This window comes from Gobio gobio, assembly GCF_949357685.1.
Source record: "Gobio gobio genome assembly, chromosome: 9".
Classification (NCBI taxonomy): domain Eukaryota; kingdom Metazoa; phylum Chordata; class Actinopteri; order Cypriniformes; family Gobionidae; genus Gobio; species Gobio gobio.
The window spans coordinates 49,678,110-49,701,252 of NC_137115.1; the positions used below are offsets into that span (position 1 = coordinate 49,678,110).

The 23,143-nt window shown below is 38.9% G+C and overlaps 2 protein-coding genes across 3 annotated transcripts; one reads left to right on the forward strand and one right to left on the reverse strand.

The window, feature by feature from the left end:
- Positions 1 to 203: 203 nt before the first annotated feature.
- On the forward strand, positions 204 to 8,424 carry LOC307131255 (uncharacterized protein). The gene is made up of 6 exons (XM_079824814.1): positions 204 to 1,420; positions 1,511 to 1,577; positions 2,960 to 3,113; positions 3,201 to 3,346; positions 3,465 to 3,575; positions 8,049 to 8,424. The coding sequence occupies exons 1-6, from the start codon at positions 1,308 to 1,310 to the stop codon at positions 8,238 to 8,240; spliced, it is 783 nt and encodes a 260-aa protein (XP_079680940.1). The 5' UTR covers positions 204 to 1,307; the 3' UTR covers positions 8,241 to 8,424.
- On the reverse strand, positions 6,653 to 23,071 carry nucb2b (nucleobindin 2b). 2 transcript variants are annotated; one of them, XM_079824811.1, is made up of 13 exons: positions 22,899 to 23,071; positions 21,325 to 21,450; positions 20,914 to 21,021; positions 20,680 to 20,812; positions 20,315 to 20,418; positions 16,594 to 16,779; positions 14,693 to 14,783; positions 14,555 to 14,613; positions 14,365 to 14,457; positions 14,179 to 14,268; positions 11,750 to 11,920; positions 9,175 to 9,235; positions 6,653 to 9,066 (listed from the first exon to the last, which is right to left on the reverse strand). In XM_079824811.1, exons 2-13 carry the CDS (start codon positions 21,448 to 21,450, stop codon positions 8,984 to 8,986), a joined length of 1,305 nt encoding a protein of 434 aa, XP_079680937.1. In that variant the 5' UTR covers positions 22,899 to 23,071; the 3' UTR covers positions 6,653 to 8,983. The 2 variants fall into 2 exon arrangements, with proteins under 2 accessions (XP_079680937.1, XP_079680938.1); XM_079824812.1 differs by having other exon boundaries at positions 6,778 to 9,066; positions 23,012 to 23,071.
- Between the last annotated feature and the right edge of the window lie 72 nt (positions 23,072 to 23,143).

A 23,143-nucleotide genomic window follows, 5' to 3' on the forward strand; every position in this document is an offset into this window, starting at 1 on the left:
CCAACAACGCTCAAAATTGCATAAATCACCTTTCTTTCCCATTCTGACATTCAGTTTGGAGTTCAGGAGATTGTCTTGACCAGGACCACACCCCATAAATGCATTGAAGCTACTGCCATGTGATTGGTTGATTAGATAATTGCATTACTGAGAAATTGAACAGGTGTTCCTAATAATCCTTTAGGTGAGTGTACATACTATGTATACTTGAATAGACAAAGTCAAATGTTGCTATTGAAAGATGTAGTTAGTAATTAATTACTTTTTAGAGTAACTTACACAATACTGGTTATATAGCTTACATTAATTGTTGTCATAGGGGACAGATGCTACAGCATGTCCTTACACTGACAGCCATGATAAAACTATGCTAGCTTGACACAATAGCCTTGACACATGGTAGCTATGTCTTTTAGAAGCTAAGAAAACACTGATTGAAATTATATAACTTTATAATGCTTCACGCAAACAGTTTAGACAGTATGACAAAAACTCGCACGAACAAAATTACTTTTTTACTTAAAAAAAAGTTGTTGTTCTTTGCAGAAGGAATGGTCACATGTGGCTTCTTTCTTCCAGAAAGGTACAGGGGCTGTATGAGCATATCTAGTATGAGTTGTTTTCAAACCGGTCTTAGAGGCACCCCAGCCCTGCACATTTTGTGTCTCGCTCATTTATCACACCTTATTCAACTCATCAGCTCGTTAGTAGAGACTGCAAGAACTAAGATGGGTGTGTCTGATAAGGGAGACATACAAAATGTGCAGGGCTGGGCTGCCTCCAGGACAGGTTTGAAAAAGCTGCTCATTCCTGATTGAAGGAATAAGCATTGTTGCAACTGCCCCATGTTGCAACTGTCCCCTCACTCTCCGCCGACACTGCAAACCAGTAGCATTGAATAGGCTGAAATGTTGTGATCTTTGCACTCCGACGTTTGGTCATTCATTGGTGGATATCTTCATGACCCTGCATTGCTAAACAACTGTTCAATAACTGACTTAGCTGCATTTATCAAAGAAGCAAAGAGTTGTGTCGTCTCAAGGGAAAGTATGGAGATACCTGTCTTGGATTTCAACGTCTACGAACTGGGAAAGGCTAATGTATCGGTTGCTAACTTGGAAGAGTTGAGTAAAGAATTGAGAAGGGCCTTTACTGAGGTGGGATTTGTTTATCTGAAAAACACGGGCATAAATCAGGAAGAGGTTTGTGAATTTTTTTTTTTTTTTTTAAACATTCTTGTTACTTAAGAGAAGTTCTATATTGTTTGCCTATTATTTCTATGTTCACTGTTTTAGGTGGAAAAAGTAATGCACATTTCAAAAAAGTTCTTCTGTTTGCCAGAAGACATGAAGAAGCCTTTCAGCAGGGAAAGTTTCTCGTGTAAACTACACCATGGCTGGGTTTCGGTTGAAAATGAAAGGCATGTCAGTCTCTAGATTCAGAAGCATAACTGTAAAACTCACGAATGATGGACAGACATTTGAATGGTTTTTAAATCCTGTCATTTCAGTCTGAATCCTCGCCGTCCCGGTGATCTGAAGGAGGCGTATAATGTAACATCTTTGAGAGAGGATATCGTAAATATCAATTTCTCCTCATCTTTTCTCCTTTCTGTCTCCCAAAGATTTAACAATAGCATGACGTTGACAATAGTGCACATCTATGGGTTTTTATACATTTTTCGAATCAAAGGTTCAACAAAAGCTGTATGTTTCTTTAGAAGTGGGCTGTGTCTGATATCATATACTCTCTTGAGTGAGCACTTATTTAAGTACTTAAAGGAACACACCACTATTTTTGAAAATAGCTTCATTTTCCAACTCCCCTTGAGTTAAACAGTTGAGTTTTATCGTTTTCTAATCCCTTCAGCCGATCTCTGGGTCTGGCGGTAGCACTTTTAGCATAGCTTAGCATAGATCATTGAATCTGATTAGACCGTTAGCATCTCGCTCAAAAATGACCAAAGAGTTTTCCTATTTAAAACTTGACTCTTCTGTAGTTACATCGTGTACTAAGACTGACGGAAAATCGTAACTTTTCATTTTCCGTCAGTCTTAGACGATATGGCTAGGAACTATACTCTCATTCCTGCGTAATAATCAAGGGACTTTGCTGCCGTACCATGAGTGCAGCGGCGCAATGATATTACACAGCGCCTGAAAATAGGCTACACAACCAACGTGACAACCTTCTTACACAGGGAGCATGCTGGGGACTATTTCAGGCGCTGTGTGTAATATCATTGCGCCTCTGCACCCATGGTACGGCCAATGAGAGTATAGTTCCTAGCCCTATCGAAACTTTTCATTTTCCGTCGGTCGTACACAATGTACACGATGCACACGATGTAACTAAAGAAGAGTCGAGTTTTAAATAGGAAAAATATCGAAACTCTTTGGTCATTTTTTTGAGCGAGATGCTAACGGTCTAATCAGATTCAATGATCTATGCTAAAAGTGCTACCGCCAGATCGGCTGAGTGGATTCGAAAACAGTAAAACTCAACTGTTTAATTGAAAGAAAATGAGCCTATTTTCAAAAATAGTGGCGTGTTCCTTTAAGAGATAATTCACCCAAAAATGAAAATTCTGTCATAATCTGCCCGCCCTAAAGTTGGGACCTCATTGACTTCTATAGTATTTTTTTCCATACTATAGAAGTTAATGGGGTGTATACTGGTTACCCATATTCTTTAAAATATCATATCATATCGAATTTGGACACATTACTTTTGTCACATACTGTTTTTCACCTACTATATATTAGGGAAGTATCCGATTTCGGGTGCAGCCTTGGTGTTGTATGTTTGTTTTATACGAAGCCCCTAAGGGACATGATGGTAAAAAAAATTAACTGGGAGGGGAGGGACAAATATATTTAGCTCTAACATTAATAAACTTAACGTAACCCTAACATTTGTGATTGTAAACTTTATATTCTTCCCCTCTCAATGTGCTCAGAATTGGCCTTCAGAAGGAGTAGGTGATTTTCGAGATGCACAGGTGTCATTCTTCCTGCGCTGTAAGGAACTCGCTCTCCGAGTGCTCCGACTGATGGCTCTTGGGTTGGGCCTGGATTCAGAAGTCTTCATCAGTGCACATAAGCATATTGGAAGTAAGCACAATTATGCACGACTTCTTCAATGGCTGAGTCAATGGCTGGGAAGCCTGCAAGACCTTTTATGATGTGGTTTGTTTTAAGGTGATGTGAATGCAACCACTCTACGGTCTCTGTACTACCCTCCGGTGAACAGCACATGTGTGAAGGACAATCAGCTGCGCTGTGGTGAACACTCAGATTTTGGTAGCATCACTTTGCTCTTCCAAAGCCCTGAGAGTGGACTGCAGGTGAATACCAATATAGGACAAAATATATATATGTATATATATATATTTTTTACCATGTTTAATATGGTCCTCTATCATTTAGGATGCATGTGACAGTATGTCTCTGTGTGTTCTCCAGGTTCTGAACCGGGCTGGCGAATATCTTTCAGCCCCAAGCATTCCTGGAACAGTTTTGATTAACATAGCAGACGTGATGCAAAGGTGGACCAGTGATGTGTATGTGTCTGCGGTAAGTTTCTGTACTTAAAGGGTTACTTCAGTGATTTAGCATTAAGCTTTGTATTTAAACTGGGTAATTTATGCAGTAGAAATGTGAAATTATTTTTGAATTTGGTCCCTTCTAGACTGAGAAAAGACAGAAAATGTATTTTTTCTCATGTGGATGAAAGACAACAACTCCCAGAATGCACTTGCTTCACTGCCCTACGAGGCCACTCCGTACACCGTCGTTTTCATCTTCCTGGTAATACAAACATTTCGTTCAGTTAGAGAATAAACACTACAATTAAAAACTGAACGTGTCTTTTCAATAAAGTGTGAGCGAGCCGAACAAAAGTCACGTCACAGACGCAGCAGTGTCAGATTTCATTCATCACGCAGAGCTGAGGTAACGATAAGCGCCAGTCTGGCACGTTTTCATATCGCATATGGAAGCTAAACAATCACAGGAATTCATTGAAAAGTTGAAACACTCACTTTACTCTGCACCGCGCTCCGTTATTATGATTGTCCGTGCGGCCTTCTGTGTCTTACATTCTGTGCGTGAGATTTCTCCCCTGTGGGCGGGTTGATAACATTCGGAACAGCTCCATCTAGTGACTGTAGTCTATAGCCTCTGGCCAAAAAATCCTCAGATGACGCAAAATGACGATATTTGCGTCATCGGAGGATTTTTTTCAGAAATAAATGCCATAATTCTTTCGTCTCAAGGGGGATATGAGGGGGAGGAAGTACCATAATTTGAATATACTACCGGGTTTCTACTGATACAAAGCCTAATGCTAAATCACTGAAGTAAACCTTTAATATGGCATTTAATTGAATAGAGTGGAACAGTCGGATTAATAATAATAATAGTAATAATAATAATAAATGATTTTATTTATAACGCATTTTTCATTCCGAAGAATCTCAAAGTGCTAAACGGGAAAATGACTAAAAACAAGTAAACTACAGAATAATAAAAACAATCAACATAAAAAAGCTTTTCTGAATAGAAAAGTCTTCAGTTCTGCTTTAAAAGTGTCTAGGCTCTGTACTGCTCTCAGCTCACTCGGGAGGTGGTTCCAAAGCCGCGGTCCCCCATGGTACGAAGCCTGGTGGTGGGGACCTGAAGAAGCAGGTGCCCTGATGATCTGAGGGTGCAGGTGGAGTATTTCAAAGTGATGAGTTCTTGTAGATATGGTGGTGCATGTCCGGTGATGCATTTATGTGGGAGCAGGAGGATTTTGTAGTCGATCCGGGATGAAACAGGGAGCCAGTGCTGTGAGTGTAGAATGGGAGTTATGTGATCATATTTACGGACTCTCATTAGGACTCTGGCAGCGCTGTTCTGGATGTATTGCAGCTTTTGGATATTTCTCCCAGAAATCCCAATGAAGAGTCCGTTGCAGTAGTCCAGCCTGGTGGAGATAAAGGCATGAATAAGTTTCTCTGCATCTGGAAGGGTTAGAAGGTGACAGAGTTTGGAGATGTTTCGAAGGTGGTGGAAGGAGGTTTTGTAAATGTGTTTAATGTGGTCATTGAAGATCAGCTGTGGGTCAAACCGAACCCCTAGGTTTGTGACTGAGGAGGAGAAAGTGATGACCTGGCCGTCAAAGATGAGCTGGGATAAGGGAGACGAGTGGATCTGGTGAGGGGTGCCAACAAGTAGTGCCTCAGTTTTACTGGAGTTCAGCTGAAGGAAGTTGCTTTTCATCCATGCCTTTATCTCCGTGACAGGGCTGTGAAGGGGCTTGGGGCAGTTTTGATATAAAGTTGCGTGTCATCAGCATAACAATGAAAGGATAGTCCATGTCTGCTGATGACAGCACTGAGGGGAAGTATGTAAAGAATGAATAAGATTGGGCCGAGAACCGACCCCTGCGGAACACCACATGTAACAGGGAGCAGTCTGGATTCACATTCTCCCAATATAACACGCTCAGTCCTGCCAGAAAGGTAGGACTGAAACCACTGCAGTGCTGCTCCCAACAGTCCAACTGTGTTGTGGAGGCGTCCAGGAGGATGGTATGGCCCACTGTGTCGAATGCCGCTGTTAGGTCGAGGAGAATGAGCAGTGATGGTGATCCTGAATCAGCTGTCATAAGAAGGTAATTTGTCACCCTGAGCAGAGCTGTTTCGGTGCTGTGGGCTGAGCGAAAGCCTGATTGAAATATCTCAAATAGGATGTTGTGTTTTAGATGGTTGTGGAGCTGAGAGGTGGCTTCCTTCTCGAGAACCTTTGACAGAAAGGTGAGGTTGGAGATCGGCCTGTAATTTGCCAGGACCTCCGGGTCTAGGGTTGGTTTCTTGAGTATTGGATGGATGACAGCAGCTTTAAGGGCAAGAGGGACGAAACCAGTTTTGAGAGAGAGATTAACAAACTGGGTGACGATTGGGCTGACATTTGGAATGAATGACTTGAGCAGAACAGTCGGGATGGGATCCAAGGTGCAAGTGGACGGCTTCATTTTTTTTGATGGTTTCCTCAACGTGGCTCTGCTGAACCTCAGTGAAGTTGGAAAGGAATGGCAAAAATGTTTACTTATGGATTAGTAAAAACTCCATTCATTTTCTACTCCATAGGGAAAATGATTTTTGATGATAACCTATAAACCTTTAAAGGTAGGGTAGGCAATTTTTAGCTTTGAAAGCATGAGATCCCACCCTCCCTTCAGAGCACTCTCCAAAGCCACGCATCCTCCAAACACATGAACGCACTGTTTGTTTGTGGCGATCAGTCTTCCTACATCTCTGCCTAACCTCATGAAACTCATGACGTTTGATGTCTGCGCAAGCAAGGTGCGAGGAGGTGTGGAAATGCATAGGTTGACAGGCAGGTAGGACAGCCAATCATTGCATTCGGACCGAATACAACGATTTTTTGGTCCTGAGACTTCCACAGAAGAGGTTGTTAATTGATGGTATATGCTTTTATTGAAGCCATCTTTACTTTCTTCAGTTTATTTATTTATTTATTTAACAGTGGAATTATTGGTGAAAAACTACATTACCCATGATGCTGTGCAGAAAATTACACCAATAGAGCTCTGCAGGGATTGTTCACTCCCATGAAGCACCATGAATAAAGGAATCAAGTCTGTCTCCCTCAATATACATTTAATTCATCATTTCAATGGCGGGCCAACCAAATGTTATTTTCTTTATCAGGTTAGCATCACACTTTTTTTTCTTCTTTTTTTTTAAATAAAATGATTGCAAACCATAACAAATTGATGAGCAATTTAATATACTCATTGACAATAGGTCACTTGAGATAAAATATAGGAAAATATCTGAGATCAATCAATCAAAAATCACAGCCAATCAGAAGTGTGTGGGTGGGCTCTCTCTGCAAGCGCACTGACTGTGTTGTAACTAAATGGATGAGTACAATATCGAATTCCTAAATCTTCCACCATTTCAGCATTATTAAAAATAAATACTGAGTGACTGAAACAATTTTATTATCATAGAATACACTTGTTTGCTCCCCTTGAGCTGACAGTTTGAACAGTTGTTTCCTTTTTTATTTATTTTCAAGATCTGAGGTGAATTATCCATTGGTGCTTTCAGTAAGGCTATATAAAAGGTCACAAAAAATAATATTCAAACTCACTTTGAGTTCTTTTTACATAATCTGCACTTGTAATACTTTGTTTTTCGGGCCACAATGCAGCAGAAATAAAAACTGTTTGTAAAAAAGAATCGTCGTGAATCGTCGTTGTGGCTGTTTAGTACAAACTGATTAAACCATAAACCTTCACACAGTGAAGGCTTGGGGCTGTTTCATTATTTGCGTTGATTTTGTATTGTTGTTAAGTCTGTTGTTAAAGCTACACTGTGTAACTTTTTTAGTTTGTTCTTAGCTAAAAACACTTAGTTCTTTCAAAAATATATGTGCTCATTAATGCATATTTACTTCTTTCAAGTAATAAAGTATTCTCGTAAGTTTATAATATGCCATTGAAAATACATACGGGTGAGGGGTTAGAATGCAGGTCGCCATGTTGCCCCTCCATCTTGAAAGTACATTAGCCAACGAGGGACATACCCGTGAATTCAAGCTTTGCCATTCGTGTTTTAACACTCAATGGCACTGTGTCGAATGTGGACGAGGTCGAACTGGAAGCCATATTAATCTTGGACTAAATCGGCCACCGTAGGAGTTAAAACGAAATCGGAATTGAGAGGAAGAGAAACTAATATTCACTGGATGGTCATATACCTTTTAACCGCTAGATGGGGGAAAATATCACACAGTGTAGCTTTAAGTCTAATGTTAATGTGATTATTTGGGAATGTCGTTATTGTATGGCCAGAAGAACTCATACCCTAAGTTTCTGTGAAACGCCGCCACAGCTTAAAAAGCTTTAATGAAGACTTAACCTATAGGGAAAGAATTCTGGAACCAATGCTGAAGAAGTGGGCAGACACTAATGCACTGGCAAATGCTTGTTGAATTCTTTTCTGATATTCTCTTCTGTTATTAAACCCTCAGGTTCACAGGGTTTTGCTGCCCCCTGCAGGTGACGCCAGCACACGTCAGTCTTTGGCCTTCTTTGTACACCCTGATGATGAGGCCGTCATTTCATGCTGCGATGGATCTGATAAATATCCTCCTGTTAATTCATTTGATTTCCTTTTATCAAGGGTTAATGATATCTATGGCCAAAAACAGGCAGTGGTTTAAGTGGAATTTTATAATTGTATGTAAAAAATATAAGTTGGTGGAGCTGAAAAATTAAAGCACAGTCACTTACTCTTGAAATCAAAAAGCTTAGGATTTCTGTACATTTTTATAAATGTATAGATTTGTACAGTAGAATACTGGTTGAAAACAATGACACAGTAATAAATCAATTCATCAAAATGTGAAGAAACTTTGCACATCTATGATTGACTGAAGCTAAAGCGAAAATATATACATACATTGAATTAAATATAGGCCAGATTGGCATGGTTTTGGAATTTGCAATATGTGATGCTGTTGTTATCCAGTGTTATTCTGGTTTTATTCTCTGCACCTTTATTGTACACCTATATTTTTAGTATTGGAAGTGCAGTACAGTGGGAATGCTGAATTGTGGGGCATTTAATATGACTAAATATGAACAGAGATTTAGCCTATGAGGGAAGGGAATGTTTGTGCAAATCAGACACAAAATTTACAAGGAAAATTTAAATAGATAACATCTCTAAATACACGTTTCAAGTACAATCCCTGTCCTCGCAGAGAATTTGGTTAACCGACTACATACTTTGGGATACCATAAGTAAAGTTTGGTGAATATTATTGTTTTGTGTTTGATAATAAGGAATGCCAAGGTCTTTGCTAAGAGACAGTAAATGTTTCTTTTGAATGAGGATGGAAATAATTGACATTACATACAACAGACATACACAATATACAGACACAGAGAAAAGCTTGAGCTGCTAAAAATGTGCGGGAAGGTCTTGCTGGTGACCTTGTGACAAAGGCTGAGAGTCCCCAGGAAGCATCTCCACAGCGGAAGGCACTGCATTTGCAAAAACACAAAGAACAATTATGATAGAAAATCGATATTTTGTTCCTTATGACGGCATTTGCCTTTGACTCCCCAAAAACGTAAAAGAACTGCACCGACCTTTGGCCTCCCCTGGAATCTCTGTTTTCTGTGTTTTCAGCCGCTCCATGTGCTCCACCGCCTACAGGAAACACACAGGTTCAATAGGTGAGTAATCATAGAATGAGATTAATAAGTTAAGTTTTGCGGTGAGGCAGAAAACATTCCCATTATGTGATTCCATTTGTGATTATGTTTCCATTAATAGTATCAGCATAACATTTTATAATAGACACTCATTCATATGTTTGGGGTCAGATTCTTATGCTCACCAATTTGATAAAAAAATTAAGTAATATTATGATGTAAAACTGTTGTTTTCTATTTGAATATATTTGAAAATGTAATTTATTCCTGTAATGGCAAAGCTGAATTTGCAACAGTCATTAACACTTAGCTTTAATTTAATTAATTTCTTTATAAGAAATCGTACTGACCCTAAATTTTTGAATGATATTGTAAATAATTAAAATCATTTCTATATTTATATAAGGATAATGGAGGTTTCTTTAAATGGGTTGAGGTACTGCTTAATTGATATGAAAATATTGCCAAAAATCATTATGGCCCTAAAAACAAGTTTAATCTAAATCTAAATTAAATCAGAATATAATCTCATATTTCTTTCTTTTTATTGTGGGGGTAAAATATGCTCTTGACAGGTTTTGTGAAATGTACTCGTGTCTGATAGCGACAGCATCTCTTTGGCACGTTTACACGACAACAATGTACTTAAAAACGGAAAAGTTCACAAGGATCCGCGAAAACGACTAAAAACGCTGTATTTTGCTGCCAGGCCAGTAGTTGGCGATGTCACTTTGTAAAGAAACATTACGTGCCTATAGACCAAGCACGTAACACACATGCGCATGACGTCAGACAATAACGGTATCGTTTTCACAACCGTGCACTTTGAAACCAGTTTTCAGGTTTTCCGTTTCTAGTTGAAAAGGGTGTCATGTAAATGGCCCCTACATTTTCTGACCGATTATTTCCAATATATGCAAATTAGCATCTGGCAGTTTGTGTATGCTGGGGACCCATACTTCACATTTTTGCGTGGTTAAAACTTTGGTGTACTCCACATTTCCGGGTTCACTATGGGGCTCTATGGGCTGGCTACTAGACTATTACCTTTCCAGCCATTTTGGATGACCTGAATTTTTTTTTAATAGAGATTGAATTCAAGTCATCAGGACTGAAAATAACTAGAAAAATATACACAGCATTGAACAAAGAAATATCCATGACACTTCCGTGAACTTTTAATACGTTTTCCATAGGGGCTTTTGCACTGGGGGAACATTTTCATAGTATCTATAACCGTTGGTGGAAAATTGCTTTTCAAGATGTTAGTTGGTATGAAAGAAATGTACACCTGCTCCCTACCACGTGTAAACGGTGCATAAAACATTTGAACGTTCTGTGTTCTAATTAAGGCAAACTGATGACAATGTACCATAATAATATTTCAAGAGTTGATTTGCCCCATCTTATTTTATTTTTTATTGTTCAACAGTTCAATGCTGCGTTAGTCACTTTTTACCAGGCCGTCCAATCACAGTGGAGGAGGGGCGGAACAAAAACTACACTGACCAATCATCCATCCCACTTGTACACCGACTGAACAACAATAATGGAGAAGTTAATATGGCCGGTTACTGCATTTTTATATTCAATAATAATCCTCCAAATGAGATACTAGTAACACATTACTGCCATGGATATTCTGCATCAGCAACCAAAGTATCGCAGATGGAAAAACGCTGCGCTTGCAAAGTGCTTTCAAGCACCACCCGCTGGCCGTTTTCAGAGGAGCACCAGGCGTTTTTTATCTGGCTAATAATGCTTTGGTGGGCATATAATTGGATATTTATTTCTAGGCAATTGGTCAATTAGTCTCTTTAGCATTTATGCAAAATACTGGAGCCAAACCTGTGAAAGAATTCCAGAAGATTCCACAGCGTTCCTGGCCACGTCATTTGCAGTTGTAACTCATGGGCGGGGATTATGCTAATTATGAATGAGCGCGCACACGCGTCCTATTTGCGAATGTTTGGGATTCATTAATATACACACGTTTAACTACCGAATCCGTGGTATATGAAGCGTTTGTGAATCTGGAGGAGAGTTTTCGTAAAGGTCCATTTTATGCGAATTTGCTCATATATTTACGAAAGTTTCATGAGGCCCATTGATTACATATACAAACATAGAAAACAGTGATAGATGGACTGACGCAGATGTCCAGGCATTTCGCAACCTTAACGCTAGGGAGTTGTTGAAGTTGAATGCAGGACCTAAATGACTTCGCTGTCGGCCGGCTTACATCCCTTCAGAGTTCCTACTCTGGTGGTTCCCATTCGTGGTGCGAATACAACCAGGAAAATAGCCCTAGAGGAACATTTAATTATCTGGGAACCACCCTGGAGTTCCTATAACAACCCGGTTCAAAAGCCCTTCATGACTTTCAGGCCTGGAAATCCCACTTTTGAAATTTCCTCATATTTTGAAGTTTTCCTGGACTGTGGGAACCCATTTATCTCTGGGTGTCTGGGTGCAAGTTATTCTTTTCTAGTTTCTGTCGCTGTCCTACCCGCTGTAGTTCCATTTTATTGGCGTTAAGCTGCTCCTGTTGTTTCTCCAGCTCCTCCCGCTGTTTTTGCAGGTCATTTGTCTTCAGGTTCAGGTCTTGCTCCTCTCGGACGAGATGCTCCTCAAACTGTCTCATCTCTTCTTCAGTGTAGACTGGATTCTGGTCCAGAGTCTCAAGAGGAAGCAGACAAAGGACATTAGGTAAAGAAGACCATTTTACACTACCGCTCAAGTTTGGGGTTGGTAAGATTTTTTTATATTTTATGCCCACCAAGGCTTCATTTATTTGGTCAAAACTACAGTAAAAAATTTTATATTGTGAAACAGTATTAGAATTTAAAATAACTGGGCAAAACTGAATTTTCAGTCTTCAGAAATTCTTATAATAATATGCTAATATGAAACAATTCAAATTATTATCAATATTGAAAACAGCTGTGCTGCTTAACATTTTTGTGGAAACATTAAAAAAAATTCTGGATTCTTTAATGAATAGAAATTTCGGTGTCCCTGTTACAGTGTAATTATACATTTAAGTATGGAGTAATATTAATTATAATGAATGTACTTGTAATTAATGTAATATCAATAATAATTCATGTATTGGGTTAGGGTAGGATTCGGGTTTGGTTTAGTTTAGTTGCATGTAATTATGCCTAATTTATTAGTTATTACTTTAATAAATATGTGTAATGTAACATGCAACAAGTACGCATTAAAATAGTGTTACCGAAAGTTCAAACAAACAGGGCCGTAACCACCATAGGCATTGAGGGGGACGAGTTAATTGGAAATGGCCAAATTGTCCCACAATACATGTTGCTAGGATGACAGAAAGTTAAAAAGTTACATTTTTAGGCTGATCTGCCAGAGCAGTCTTAAAGGAACACGCCACTATTTTTGCAATTTCCAACTACCCTGGAGTTAAACAGTTGAGTTTTACCGTTTTCGACTCCATTCAGCCGATCTCCGGGTCTGGCAGTAGCACTTTTAGCATAGCTTAGCATAGATCATTGAATCTGATTAGACCGTTAGCATCTCGCTCAAAAATTACCAAAGAGTTTTGATATTTTTCCTATTTAAAACTTGACTGTTCTGTAGTTACATTGTGTACTAAGACCGACGGAAAATGAAAAGTTGGTTCATCTTGGTTATGTTGACTGAAGTTAGCTTATTTTCAGGCGCTGTGTAAAACTGCGCCGCTGCACCCATGGGACGGCTCAAAATTCCTTGATTACTACGCAGGAATGAGAGTATAGCTCCTAGCCATATCGGTCTAGAAAATCACAACTTTTCATTTTCCGTTGGTCTTAATACACGATGTAACTACAGAAGTATCGAAAATGACCAAAGAGTTTCGATATTTTTCAGTGAGATGCTAACGGTCTAATCAGATTCAATGATCTATGCTAAGCTATGCTAAAACTGAATGGAGTCGAAAACAGTAGAGCGACCTATTTTCAAAAATAGTGGAGTGTTCCTTTAACAGCACTAGTCAATGTCAAAATGATGGCCAATCAGACCAAAGGCAGCGGGACTTAAAGGGATAGTTCACCCAAAAACTTAAATTCTGTCATCCTTTACTCACCCTCAAGTTGTTCCAAACCTGTATGAGTTTCTTTGTTCTGCTGAACACAAAAGAAGATATTTTGAAGAATGTTTGTAACTAAGCAGATAGACTATAGTATTTTCCCCCTACTATGGTAGTCAATGGTTGCTCTATCTGCTTTGTTACAAACATTCTTCAAAATATCTTCTTTTGTGTTCAGCAGAACAAAGAAACTCATACAGGTTTGGAACAACTCGAGGGTGAGTAAATGATGACAGAATTTTCATTTTTGGGTGAACTATCCCTTTAATGTTCACTGAAGAGGAGTGTAAATGCCAACACACTGCTTTTAGTTTTTACAGTGAAAGAGTGTGTGAAGTAGCCAAACATTTCATATTTGACAACCGTTTTACGATTGATGTTTAACAACCTCACATATAGTGATGTGAACTACTCAACATTTTTTATGTCATTTTGCCATTTTTAATTGAAAATATGCTATAATTTAAATGATGTCATTCATAACTGAATGTAACAAAACAAAACTTTTTTTTTTACATTTTTGACTGAATGTGTGCATATTTTTAAATAAAATATTATTCGCAAAGAGTTTAAATGGATTACTTTAGAACTATATAGGCTAAAATTAGAAATGTAACTTCTTTTACCATCCTTATTTCTTCTTTATTCATATTAAATCCCTTTTTTTAAATGTCTTTAAATAAAAAGACACCCCTGCCCTGCAATGTCCTTGTTGAATAGGTATTAATTTCTTTCAAAAAGCTGACCCCAAACTTTCAAACAGTAGAAACATCATGAAACGCTGTTCACAAAAAGTGTTGATTTTAACTTCATGTTGATTGAAAATGTTAAAAAATTACCTCCCATCCATCTGGCTCTAGAAATTCTTTCTTATCTGTGGCAGTAATAAATTCACCAAGTGAAACGAGCCGGTCTTTGTTAGTATCAATCTATGGACGGACAATACATAACAAATAATTACAAGTGAAACATCTTTGAAATCATATCTTTAGCACATTCAATCCCCAGCTATGATGCGCCCCCACCTCATTCATCACATGCTCTCTCATACGAAGTCTGTCCTCCTCCATTTCCAGCATGTCATCCTCTTCACGTGTGGGATCATAGATCTTCTCTAGCTGAAGATGGTTGAAACAAACATCAGATTTAGCACCCCATAAAGCCACGTCATTCACTATTGTGAGAGCTCTGAACGGAAAGGTTATTAAGTGGAACCTCTTTGGTAAACAGCGCCTCGAGCTCTTGCTCATCAAAGTAGCCATCTCCATTAGAATCTGTGAGAGCAAACAGATGTCAGAGTCGTGCTGTGGTGTAATCTACAGTGTACAGAATAAAGAGGCTCAATGATCTCACCATGAAGTTTGAAAAACGTCTTTGGGTCAAATTCATTGGGATCCAAACCATCGGATTCCTCCCAGACCTCTTTCAGCTGGTCTTGACTACCCTATTTATACAGACCAAATCCTCCAAATGTTAGATTTTATGATTCAAATATAATTGACTCAAAACCTCTAATTAGTCAACATTTCAAAATGCGATGTAACAGATATAGCGACAGATCTTTTGTTTTTTATATCTTGATTATCGTTGGGCAGGTCTTGGTTCTATGCATCGGTTTTTCCATTGGATGGAGGCAGTTCTGAATGTGAACTTGGAGTCGATTGTAAGAAAAGAGGGGTTTATGCAGACAAAATGATTGGAGAAGTCTTGCATGTGTCACAATTTGATTAAAAAGTACAAGTTAATTACAAATGAATTAATCGTTCACAATAGATTGGTGCAGAGATTAAGCATTTTTGTAGGCCAACCCATATTGGCATCACCCTGGTTCCCTAGACAAAAACCCTATAGGATTTTCCCATTGGCTTTTGGATTATTGCTGAAAATAAGGACTGTGATTAACAAAAGCTTGTGATTCTTGCATGTTTTGTTCATGATAATCTTCACAAATGAACAACTTTTATGAAGATTTTGAAGTGTTGGTCAGAACTCAAAAGCTAAACGTAGGCTATAAATGTAGGCCAGCAGCCATATCACCCAGAAGCCCAAGACTGGTTTCCCACTGAAGCCAAGCAGGGCTGAGCCTGGTCAGTACCTGGATGGGAGACCAACTGGGAAAACTAGGATGCTGCTGGTAGAGGTGTTAGTGTGGCCAGCAGGGGGCGCTCACCCTGTGGTCTGTGTGGGTCCTAACACCTCAGTATAGTGATGGGGACACTATACTGTAACAAGCACCGTCCTTCGGATGAGACTTTAAACCGAGGTCCTGACTCTCTGTGGTCATTAAAAATCCCAGGATGTCTTTCGATAAAGAGTAGGGGTGTAACCCCGGCATCCTGGCCAAATTTGCCCATTGGCCCCTGTCCATCATGGCCTTCTAATCCCCATATTTATGATTGGCTTCATCACTCGGTCTCCTCTCCACCAATCAGCTGGTTTGTGGTGGCCGTTCTGGCGCAATATGCCTGCTGTCGCATCATCCAGGTGGTGCTGCACATTGGTGGTGGTTGAGGAGATTCCCCCCTTCTATATGTAAAGCGATTTGAGTGCCTAGAAAAGCGCTATATAAATGTAACAAATTATTATTATTATAAACAAACTACACCAGTCACATGACTTCAGCGTTATCATCACTAACCTTCCAACAGCTCTTTCAGTCTTTGTTTAAAACATTTTCCCTGAAAGTTCAAGTTATAATAGTTTGCAAGAGCGTGATTATAAACACGAGGCTGTAAAAGCGACTGGTGCGTAGAGGAGTTTACCTGTTCGGCTGATGACGTTTAATGTCCCAGACAACCTCTGTAGTCCCTTTTAGTCACATGGTACATACACCCCAAATAAAAGAGGATATTACTGATGTATTTTATATCGTATAATAAAAGGTGAATATATCTTGTGCTCACCACAGACCTTATTATTTCAAGCATTTAACCAAAAATCCATTAAAAAAAACAAACAATCGACTTCAGAACGATGGAACAGGATGAAACTCGGTTCCAGGTTTTGGCCTACAAAAATATGCCATCCCTGCACCACTCTATAAAAATCAATAACATGCATTTAGAATTTCAGGTGAATTTCCATTTTAAGTGACTTTAAACATCACCAAACATAGAAAGGGTTCCAAAAATTTGGACCACTAGTGAAAATGCTATTTAGAATAGAATTTAAAAAAATGCTAAAATAATTAAGCCAATTAAGCAACATCACAAACTGGCTTATTTTAATATAACAGTAGTGCGTCTTCAGCTTACAGGGTGATTGATTTTGGGATGGTCTGCATGTTTCTTCTTCATCTCTTCATAGTGTTGCTCCTCTTTTATGCGCATTTCCTCATCCAGCGTTTTAAGGTGTTCCCTCCGCTCGTGTTCCTTCATCATCTCATAGTTCTTGAACTCTTCGTGCCTTTCCTTGTCAAAGTTTTCCAGGTCATTAGTGGCCTTAGCAAGAAAAGGAAACAAGTCGAAAGGAAAATGTGAACGTGTGATGTAAAAATTGCCAAGTAATCTCGAATTGCACCTGGCAAATAAAACTTGCTACATGACTAATAACTTAAAACCTGTAACATTGTATGTTTGAAGCTGAAATGTCAGAATTATAGTCTGACCGTCGCTGAGGACAGTGATTTGCACAAATCAAACACCAAAAGAAGTATTCTTTACAACTTTTTGCTTTTTATTTATCATCAGAAATTAATCTTGGACATATTAAGCCACCAAAGTGAAAATGTACAATATACATTTTTATTTACATATCCAAAGCAACTTGCATTGCATTCAGGGAAGGGCTTGACACTTTTTTGTTCACCAGCGACTGTGGCTAGTGGTTTTTCAAAGTTACTAACCACTCAGCATTTTCACTGGCCACAATTTTGACATCAATGTCATGGGAGAAAACTGCCAAATAGATATTTCTAATCTAGATATCTCCATCTCATAATTTGGCAGCAGGTATATTAGGCTGCTGTCACTTTAAGACCTGACGCACGGATCCATTACACTGTTACACATGCGTTTTCTTTCTCAATTGTATACGTTCACTTAAAACATAACTGACTGTGTTTATGTGAATTCTCGCCAAGACCGGCTTTTTGACATTTTTTTTTGTGTGTATTTGACTGTTTAAGCGCAATAAGCAGTGAAAAAGAACTAAATTTAATCCTGAGAGGCGACTTTATGTGCGCAAAATCTGTGGAAATTAGTGAAATAATGCGCAATACGTGCAATCCCAAACCAAGATTCAAGCCCTGTAACACCAACAATATTCATCCAGAGCAAACGAAATGAGTGAGTGAGCGGAGGCGGGTTTGTGTGTCACTCGCTGTCGGAGAGAGGAGAGAGCGAGAAAGCGCACCTGGTATCGTACATCTATTCTGTGGAAAATGTATCGATATGTATCGAAAAATCTATTTTTGTGTATATTTATAAATGCAGTGTATATTTTTACACTACATTGCACTTTGTTCATTATTTTTTTCAGATGCCTTTTTAAAAAGACTACCATTGAAAAATGTATATTACAGTATACAGTGTTCGTACAGATACTGTGAAATGAAATTCCAGGACTTTCAAAGACTTTAAGCACTACTTTTTTGGTTCACACTTCACACAGATCACACTTATCAAACAATATATTTATTAAGGTAAGCAATATCTAAAAAAGGTAATTAGGTAAATAAATAAAAAAAAATCTATAAAATGGCACAAATAAAAGTGCAGCACATGCAATGACTGTGGTAACTTTAACCATTGAAATATACTATGACAAAGATATCACTTTCCTTATTCAAACAGTTTTCCCCCATATTTATGAGCAATATTACGCTCATAGTCATGCGAAACGTCTCTATATCTATATCAGATGAGCTGTAGCATTAATTATGCGTGAAAAGATTGTTTTATCAATAGAATTAAACACTAATTTCACATATATTGTCTTTTAATAATTTAAGCAATATTCAAGCACCTTTTCATAATTATGGCTGTTTTCAAGGGTTTTCATTGTCTGGCTATCACCAGACCAAGCTCAATTTAAGATTGAACATTGGTCTGGGGAGTCTGCTCTGTATTTTCTACTGCACACGTGAGCATAAACGTGCATAAATTAAATTACTCTGTACGCAATTGGATAGTCCTTCAACCAATCAGACCACAAGAGGCGTGATCAACGGGCAACGACCCATCGCTTCTCTATCCGTCATCGTGATAATCCCTCCAATAGCCCGCCAGGTGGATAAGCCAGTCTGTGATTGGTTCCCGCAAAAGTGTAACAGAAGCAGAAGAAATTAGTGTACTGGGTTTCCAGACCGAGTTGCCGGGCGAAATCAAATCGCTGGCAGATCAGGCTGGGTTTACCCAGTCTAGGGTTTTCCAGGACTTCACTTTCAAAAAGTCAAATTCAAGTACTTTAAGCACCTTGTACGAACCCTGAGTATATATAAAATCCACCCGCATTTGGCAGGTATTAATGTCACGCCGTGATTCAAGGTGTTCATATGTACAGTTTGTGCATTCCATCAGATTCAAACCCATAACCTTGGTGTTGCTAGCATCATGCAATACTGTTTGAGCAACAGGACCCATATTAAAAGGTTTTTGTGACAGGTGCAGTTTCACTGTTACCCCTTTTCCACCGAGGCAGAGCTGGTGCGGAGCCAGAGCCTAGTTTCAAATCGGTTCTTTGTCTTTCCACACCCAAAGCACCAGCTCCGAACCAGGAAAAGTGGTTCCTAAGTAGCACCAAAACATTGCTGGTCTAGAAGTAAGAACCGCTTGTGTCAGGGGCTGAGGACTCTCTTGTGGTGGCTCTCTAGCATGTGGAAAGGCAAACCGGTTCTTAAAAGGCTCGTCAGTCGAACCAACTCCAAACTGGCACTAGCACTGGCTCTGAACTAGCACCCGGTTCATTCTGATGGAAAAGGGGTAAGAGAGATAGAGACTGGCTCCTCTCGTATGATGCTGCTTGCGATAAATTACCTGCATTTTCTGTCACAAATACGGAAGGAGAATACCTATAGCTAAATCAATAAAATCCCTTTGTCACAGGGACTGAAAGATTCTGGAATATACCGCCGTTTCAATATAATTATTTATATATATATCCTACTTAAATTCATTATCAAAGCCTCAATGAATATTCATCCTCCTATATAATTATTATGATTTTAATGATTCTTTCCAGTTATGATTTTGCTTAAATCAAGAGGACCAATGATTGTTTTCTAAAGTTTGTATTTGGTCTCTGAGTGGTGACTGCTTCCAGAGATGAAATATGGATCTGTCTTTCATTTTTATATTTCCTTTTACTGAAACCCTAAAGAATCAAGATGAATATGGTCTGTCCAATTGTCTGTATCTCTCACTGAGAGAAAAGCACATTATCAATATGTTTTGGAAAACTTTCTCTGGTTGGGACCAGATCTAACCAACTCCAACCTTGGAGAGACTGTGCCAGCGTCAACAAGTGATATATGGACACGTGAATCTGATTAACTGACAATGAGTGGAAATCTACCAAGACTGTTCATTTTCTCTGAGCCAATCAGAATCATCCACATGGCAGTAATGGCATGGTTAGACCTTGAAAACAGTATTGAGACTGTTGAGAAATTGTATGTACGATAGGCGGAGGCGGGGAGGCTGGTAGAGGGAGCGCGGCCTACGAACTCCTTGTGAGACTTGAAGCTGGCTTCAGCTGAAACTGCAAACTATTCTTGAGTACATTTTTCTTTAATTAATTACACTCCTGACTCTTGGTCTTGGATTTTTCACTATTGGTCCTGGGTCCTAAGCGGTTACCCCAACAGGACATTTTTATTTGATTTAATTTTCAAATATATAATCTGGTAATAAACATTTATGGCCAGTGCATTTCCACCTGCCAAAAATGCAATTTTATGCCCGGAGCACAAATGTGTGACAACATTTATTAGTGAGTGTAGAAAGAAACAAACAGGAAGTCAGATTTAGACCCTACCGATTTAATGAGGCGATCCAAGTCGTCCACCTCGAATGTGTGTGGATTCATGTTATTCAGATGCTCAAACTGTTTCAGAAGGGCTTGGTGGTCCACCGTCATACCTTGAGGGAAATTGAAAGCATCTCATTTATCATGTGTTTCTAGTCTTTGCAGCAGACTAGAGTTACTGGTTTATAAAGTAAACCGTGAGAATGGAGAGTTTGATGAATGACACTTTCAGATACAACATTATGTATCCTCCCATATCTGTGCTCTCCGAGCCCGCCAACCGTAAATGAAACAAAGAAACGAGATGGTGGAGGACATTTCACGATATGCTACAAGACAATAAAAACAGTTGTGTAAAAAGAATCCTGTGCTACCTTTATCTCCATCCATGTCTTGTTTGGCTTTGATTAGGGTGCGCAGTCTGTTCACTTCTTGCCTCTTTAGCTCATCAAGTTTAGTTCTCACGTGATGGCTGACAAAGTCCAACTCTTTAGCCAGCTTCCCCAGCTGTTTTCACCACATAGGGAATGAGAGGCAAGCAATGCAGTGTTTAGATAATCTGATTTAACCTCTGCAGAGTAAAGTTGGGAAATACGGTGCTGCAATACCTTGATGTCTTCCATGTCTGTGTTATGTAGTTTCTCTCTGAAATGTGGGTCCTTTTCCAGGAAGTCAATAACCTCTTTGAGATATCGATCATAGTGCAATCCAGTGTCCTAAATTAATTCAAATAAGATGTACACATTGAAGTAAAAGGGAAACTAAATCTTTGTAAACCTACCAGGCTTTGTAGGTTGAACACTCTCTCACATTATATAAAATACATGCTCACCAAACCTGTCTGAAGTTTGAAAACTGCACATCAGCAAGAAGCGTCACACCCATTCAAACAATAGACTAGCATGTCTCATATTAGTATAAAGTCTTGTTTAGCCTACTAGTATAAAGTTACAAACTTTAAAAAAAAAAAATTCATAATAACAATAAATACAAATAATGTATTAAATCATGTTACTTACTTGACTTTTAGGTGGCTCCAGTTCCTCTACCGGAGGGCTCACTTTGGTTTTATCCACAGCAACTGGCAGTGCATCCAAACAAGCCCACAGACACAGTATCAAGCAGCAGTGTGACGGTCCCCACATCTGTTAAAGGACAACAACATCACCACTGTCATTTTTGATGTTTATAACTTTAGAGGTGTAACGATACCCTCATGTCACGATTCGATACATATCACGATACTGAACTCACGATACTACCTTTCTGGGCCTTGAAAGTGTTAATTAAATAGCTTTTCTAGGGGTCAGAGAGCGCTCAGATTTCATCAAAAAGATCTTAATTTGTGTTCAGAAGATGAACGAAGGCCTTACGGGTTTGGAACGACATGAGGGTGAGTAATTAATGACAATTTCCATTTTTGGGTGAACTATCCCTTTATCAAAAAATGTACTTTTGATTAAAATGCTACATTTGGTGTTACATTGGGGGTGGAAATGAATTGGCTTGGAAACACAATGCACAGGACAACGGTAACACCAGAAGAAAAAATATTCATGATTCTGAAGCTGAAAATACAGAATTATTTTAGACTAGATCACTAACTAGATACATTTAAAATAATGTAGGCCACTTTTTTACTGGTAACATAAGACCATTGGCATTTTGAGGAACCACAAATATTCCACCATTGCATTATTAAACATTATAGTCAACATTAAATATAGTAGTTTAATGTAGTACTGACACTAAAACTTTGTAAACTTGAATTATGTATACAAGTCTCAACCACATTAAAGGGATAGTTCACCCAAAAATTACAATTCTATAATTTACTCACGCTCAAGTTGTTCCAAACTTATATGAATGTCTGTCCTCTGCTCTACTGAACACACACACACACACACACACACACACACACACACACACACACACACACACACACACACACACACACACACACACACACACAAGATATGTTGAAACCATATATTTTGGTAAACAAACAGTTGATGGACCCCATTGACTTCCATAGTATTTTCCCCCATACTATGGGAGACAATGGTGTCCATCAACTGACTGGTTACCCATATATTCTTCAAAATGTCGTCTTTTTTTGTTCAGCAGGTTTGGAAGAACTTGAGGGTGAGTAAATAATGACAAATTTCATTTTTTGGGTGAACTATCCCTTTAACAGCAGGTGTCATCATCCCTAACGGCTCAATCACTGAGGCATTTAATTGAACACCGGTGATTTTGCCAATATATATATACAAACTTAAAGAAAACTTATAATTTTCATTACGGGTGTACATTTGTTTTTAAAGAGAGGTTGCTACAACCACAACATGACGTCACCAGCACGTGTTAGATAAAGCTTGTCATTCTCTGGAACAGGCAAGACATCTTTTCACTACAATTTAAATACGAGCAAACTATGTGTTCAGACTGAAATCATATCGCCATTCATTAAATACCAAATGACGCGGATTTCTTTGAACACAAAACTGTATTACCCCAACACCATATAAGCATCAGTTGTAAAAAAGAATACAGCAGCTGACATTGTAAGACGCAACAGGTGAGCACCTACCCTAAAAGCTTCCCTGAGAGCAGTATTTACAAACTCTGTCGATGTAGCTGCCTTCGTGTCGATCAAGCCTCACGGATAATCGCTCTGACAGATCATTTGCAACTTGTTTTTACCTGATGTGTGCTAAACACAGTTCCTTAATGGACCGATATAGCCACGCCCCTCGCTCGTGTGATTGGAGAAGCCGTGGCGCTGCCTCCTGTGAGTTTTGAGCGTTGGTCTGTCATTGGTCATGCAATCTGCCT

Excerpts from the sequence above, each read along its gene's own strand:
- LOC307131255 (XM_079824814.1), top strand. The coding sequence starts at position 1,308 with ATGCACATTTCAAAAAAGTTCTTCTGTTTGCCAGAAGACATGAAGAAG. Across the intron at positions 1,421-1,510 it reads GTTTCGGTTGAAAATGAAAG|TCTGAATCCTCGCCGTCCCG; the intron begins GCATGTCAGTCT and ends CTGTCATTTCAG. Across the intron at positions 3,576-8,048 it reads GTGATGTGTATGTGTCTGCG|GTTCACAGGGTTTTGCTGCC; the intron begins GTAAGTTTCTGT and ends TTAAACCCTCAG.
- nucb2b (XM_079824811.1), bottom strand. The coding sequence starts at position 21,450 with ATGTGGGGACCGTCACACTGCTGCTTGATACTGTGTCTGTGGGCTTGT. Across the intron at positions 11,921-14,178 it reads TAGAGCCAGATGGATGGGAG|ACTCTGGACCAGAATCCAGT; the intron begins GTAATTTTTTAA and ends CTTCCTCTTGAG. Across the intron at positions 9,067-9,174 it reads GATTCCAGGGGAGGCCAAAG|TGCCTTCCGCTGTGGAGATG; the intron begins GTCGGTGCAGTT and ends TTGCAAATGCAG.